Genomic DNA, 4,647 nt, shown 5'->3' on the forward strand with positions numbered 1-4,647 from the left:
TCAGAGTGTGGCAGGGAAAACGTGGAGGAACCTTCCCCCAGTATTTCTGTCCATGTGAATTTGCAGCCTGCGAGGTGCATGTCGGACACAGCACCGAGGTATCACCACATTCCTGAGTGTGCCAGGAGCAGGGAATGGCACAGACTGTTCTCCCTTATATAAGGGCTTATCCCTCTCCTCACTGTGTAGGTGGAAATGCCCCACGCACACGCTGATCCCACCAGTTGAGGTGTCTCAGGACCTTGTGTGCACAAGGAGGACTCTCTGCATTAACTTGTGGCTTGTTTCTGTTTTCCAGATGAAAATGTGCTATGTTCATACAATGCAATGTTTATTTTAGGAAGGAGGGTACTGCATGAATCTCAGTATGGATTATTACACTTGAAGTTGTTAGTACAAGAAAAAACTCTCTGAGATTTTATTTCAAATTAATTCTCCTCCCTAACTCTTGCTCCAGTAGACTTTAGGTTGAAAGATCCTAGTCTGACTCCTTAAATTGGCCCCACTAATATGGGACCTCACTGCTAGGGCTGGCACGCGAGAGTCTTCACTTGTCCTTGCTGACGTGTTGGGTCTTTGCTTGCTTCCAGCTGACGCTCCTGGTGGTCCAAGTGAGCATCCTCTACTACGGGGGACACCTGGTGATCTCAGGGCAAATGACGAGTGGAAACCTGATATCCTTCATCATTTATGAGTTTGTCTTAGGAGACTGCATGGAGGTGAGTCTGGCTGAGGCCTCTGGGCCGCTCTGTATTGCTCTGCTGTTTTGTGCTGTGGATCGTGCTGGCCCCTGCAGTCCATCCCCAAAAGGGCAACTGGGGAACTGATGGAGGAATCCCGGAGCTGAAACATGTTTCTCATGCCTCAGAAAGATTCAGAAACTGCTAGGCTGACCATTACATTTTAGGGTTCATTAAAAGCTTAATTGTATTCCCTTTTGCCAGCAATTAGCCACCAGCTGCTAAGCTGGCAGTGCACTGATAGGGCTGTGAGTGGGATGCTAGAGCCCACCAGGGTCAGTCTCGCCTTGCAAAGGTGTCAGCTGGACTAATTGAGGCAGAACTGATCAAGTGCAGGTTTTCTTGCACCTGAGTGTTTTGGGGCCCTCCAGGCTTCATGGCAGAGCCCACCTGGCACTCACCATCTGTTCCAGTGGCTCTGGTGGCATTTCCAGGCTGTGGTTTTGGTGCCTGTTTTTGTTCTGTTCCATGTTTTCTGTTTGTTTGTTTGTTTGTTTTCCCCCTCAGTTACAATACGAGCTGTTTTACAGCTTTGAGCTTAATACTGAGAAGAGTCAGTATGTGATAGGGGTTTAGTCCAGCAGGGCTGGGGCTGGTCACACCAGCTGAAACTGAGATGGTTGAGGGTGATGCCTCAGGGCTGATACCCCACAGGGAGCAGCCCTGCCAGCTGCCCCGGGTCTTCAGGTTGGACCTTTTAGACAAGCTCCTGCCCTGCAGCAGCAATACATGTGCTAGGGAGTGAGCTGGCAGGTCTCAGAGGCCGGGACGCAGCCCTTTATGGTCTTGGACCAACCATTGGGTGATCTGGGAGCTGCTGGCCTTGAGCAGAGAGATAAGAGTAGCAGTTTCCAGTTGAGTTTCGGTCATGTGTGTCATTCTGTTTTTCCCAACCCAGGTGTTCCTTCTCTCCATTCCTCCCTGTGCACACCCATGTGCACAACCCCTCCAAGTGCCCTTTCCCCACACAGCACGCTCCACACTCCATCCACCTCTGCCCATCCACGTGTCCCTGTGCAACCTGACAAGGGGGAAGAGCTTTTGGCAGTGCCCCATCCCTATAGTTAATGTCTGATGCTGGACTTGGGAGCGTTTTGACCATTCTCCTTGTGAACGACTCTGACAACTATTCCCGTCACCGTTGCCTCTTCCCTTGCAGTCCGTCGGCTCCGTCTACAGCGGGCTGATGCAGGGGGTGGGAGCTGCTGAGAAGGTGTTTGAGTTCATCGATCGCCAGCCAACGATGGTCAACGACGGTTCCCTGGCCCCGGACCATGTGGACGGGCAGGTGGAGTTCAGAAACGTCACCTTCTCCTACCGCACGCGCTCCTCAACCCAGGTGCTCCAGGTGAGCGCAGCCGGCTTCTCTTGGCCGGCTTCTCTTGGGCAGTGCCCAAGCCCTGTCCCCACGGCAGCCGCTGGGGAAGGCCGGCTCCTGAGCGCGCTGCCGTGTCCCCTCTCACAGAACGTGTCCTTCACCCTGCGCCCTGGCCAAGTGACGGCGCTGGTGGGCCCTTCGGGGAGCGGGAAGAGCTCCTGCGTCAACATCCTGGAGAACTTCTACCCGCTGCAGGACGGGCAGGTGCTGCTGGACGGGCACCCCATTGCCACCTACGACCACAAGTACCTGCACTCCGTGGTATGACCTGCCAGCTGAGTTGTCCATCCAGCAGCAGCTTGCTCAGAGCGGGGCCGTGTGGCGGGATGGGTGGTGGTTGTCCAGTGTTGGCGGTTGAATTAATTACAGTCTCAATTGGGTTTGAAAAAAGCTTTCTGGATCTCTCCATCACTTTATACTTTCTTTAAAGGAGCACCCAGATACTGGGTGGTTAAAGCACCGGGTTAACACACTCAGGGCTTTGCTGGGAGCAGCGTCCCGGCCCCTCGGGCTCCTCTCCTGCTCACGTACCTGCCCTCTTTGCTCACTGGCCTCGGCAATTGTTGGCAAACCCAGAAAAAAGCAATGTGAGCCCGGCCTGGAAAGCCAGACTCCAGGCAGCTCATTTACATTCCCTTCCCGTACACGGTGGGAATCAAAACACAGACATGTCTTTCAGCTTAGAAAGCCTGGTGCGGTGTTAGGAGCGTGGAGAGGAGTCGATTAAAATACGAGTATTTCATGCCATCTCTCCCGTTCTGAGTGATAAACCAGAGGGTTTAGTCTACATAAATGCTCCCAAAAAGAAGGTAAAAATTCACAAGTGATCAGCAGTGGTCCTAATGGCTGGACGCAGAGGTTATTGCTAAGCCTTTGAGGACTTGCAGCCACCACAACTTTGAAATTTCTTGACGGGTGCAGGAGGGTTTGTCAGCAGGGCGTCCACGGGGCGTTCACGCGTCCCTCCCTCTTTGCAGATCTCCCTGGTGAGCCAGGAACCGGTGCTGTTTGCCCGCTCCATCGCCGACAACATCTCCTACGGCTTGACGTCCGCCTCCTTCGAGTCGGTGGTGCAGGCTGCCCAGAAGGCCAACGCTCACTCCTTCATCACCGAGCTGCAGGACGGCTACCACACAGGTACCCACCGCCGGGGGGACCCGCCGCGGGGCTTGGGTGATCGCCCAGGCCTGGGGACTTCTGGACATCATCTCCATGAGCATCACTGCCCAAATCTGGGGACAACCACATAGGCTTGCTGCGGGAGAGAAGGATCAAAGCCGTGGGGATCCTTAACTCGTGCAGCAAAAGCCCAGTCTTTGCTTCCAAGCGTGACACCGCTGTGGCGCTGTTAGCTGGGAGCTGGGTGTGACAGAGGCTTTTCCTTCCGTTTTGACCCTTTCCTCTCTCCTGCCCCAACAGAGGCGGGTGAAAAAGGAGCACAGCTCTCTGGTGGGCAGAAGCAGAGAGTGGCCATTGCCAGGGCCCTGATCCGGAACCCCCCCATCCTCATCCTGGACGAAGCCACGAGCGCGCTGGATGCCGACAGCGAGCACGCGGTGAGTAGGCGACTCTGTGGTTGGGGCCGAGGAGGTAAAGTGGGCTCGGAGCAAAGGTGGGAGCTTCCGTTTCCAGCCTGTAGGTTTGCTCTTGACATGGGGCGAGCGGTACATGGAAGGTTAGTGCAGGACGCTCGTTCCTGAGCACAAGCCACTTCCAACCTTGCGCTGTGGCCATGGAGGAGGGCACAATCCTACGCTTGCAGCAGCCAGCGCCTGCCTGACACGACCGGGTACAGTTTGTGCCCCTCTGAACCGTGGAGGGTGTTACCCAGCACATGGGGCAGGATGCAGAGATGCTCCCCAAAGGATGGTGCTGCAGGAGGGAGGGTTGAGTCACCCCAGCTCAAACCCAGCCGAGGCACCAAACAAACTGCTGTCCTCCCAGTGATGCCAGGCACTAACGTCCTTTCCCTCCGCGCAGATCCAGCAGGCGATTTACGGCGACTTGCAGAACCACACGGTGCTGGTCATAGCTCACAGACTGAGCACCGTGGAGAGGGCCCACAACATCGTAGTGCTGGACAAGGGCCGCGTGGTGCAGCAGGGCTCACACAAGGAGCTCATGGAAGAGGGCGGCCTTTACTGCAAGCTGGTGCAGAGACAGATCCTGGGCCTCGAGGCGGGCGGCCACCAGCCCGTGGCCCGGGCCGATGCGAGGAAGGCGCCCGGCAGGCTGGAGGAAGAGTTCAGGATAGACTGTGCACTGGCCTCAGACGATTACAACGCCTCGGCCCCCAAGTGAGGAGAGCGGCGAGGGCCGGCGGTCGAGGCGCTTGCCGGGACGCCGCGGCAGGAGGCAGCTCGCCGGCGGGCTCGCGCGCCGCGGAGCGAGGCCGCTTGCTCAGCGCGCGCTGCCCCGCGCACACATGCACACACAAACCCACTATCGAGCTTCCTGCATATGGGCCGGCGGGCACATGCCTGCTGCTTAACCAGGGAACCAGATTTATTCGAGGGAGTCAGGTCTTTA

General features: G+C 56.4%; 1 protein-coding gene across 1 annotated transcript in view; it reads left to right on the forward strand.

The window, feature by feature from the left end:
- Window positions 1-4,419, forward strand: part of ABCB9 (ATP binding cassette subfamily B member 9) — an 8,467-nt gene extending 4,048 nt beyond the window's left edge. The window contains exons 6-11 of the mRNA XM_088532534.1: window positions 591-719; window positions 1,900-2,088; window positions 2,206-2,379; window positions 3,096-3,255; window positions 3,538-3,674; window positions 4,099-4,419. Of these exons, the coding sequence (XP_088388660.1) occupies window positions 591-719; window positions 1,900-2,088; window positions 2,206-2,379; window positions 3,096-3,255; window positions 3,538-3,674; window positions 4,099-4,419 (1,110 nt within the window). The remainder of the gene's footprint in view (window positions 1-590; window positions 720-1,899; window positions 2,089-2,205; window positions 2,380-3,095; window positions 3,256-3,537; window positions 3,675-4,098) is intronic.
- Window positions 4,420-4,647: the final 228 nt, after the last annotated feature.

The sequence above is a fragment of the Tinamus guttatus genome, unplaced genomic scaffold (genome assembly GCF_059628265.1).
Source record: "Tinamus guttatus ecotype Peru unplaced genomic scaffold, ASM5962826v1 Tinamus_guttatus_pri_ptg000459l, whole genome shotgun sequence".
In the NCBI taxonomy this organism is placed as follows: domain Eukaryota; kingdom Metazoa; phylum Chordata; class Aves; order Tinamiformes; family Tinamidae; genus Tinamus; species Tinamus guttatus.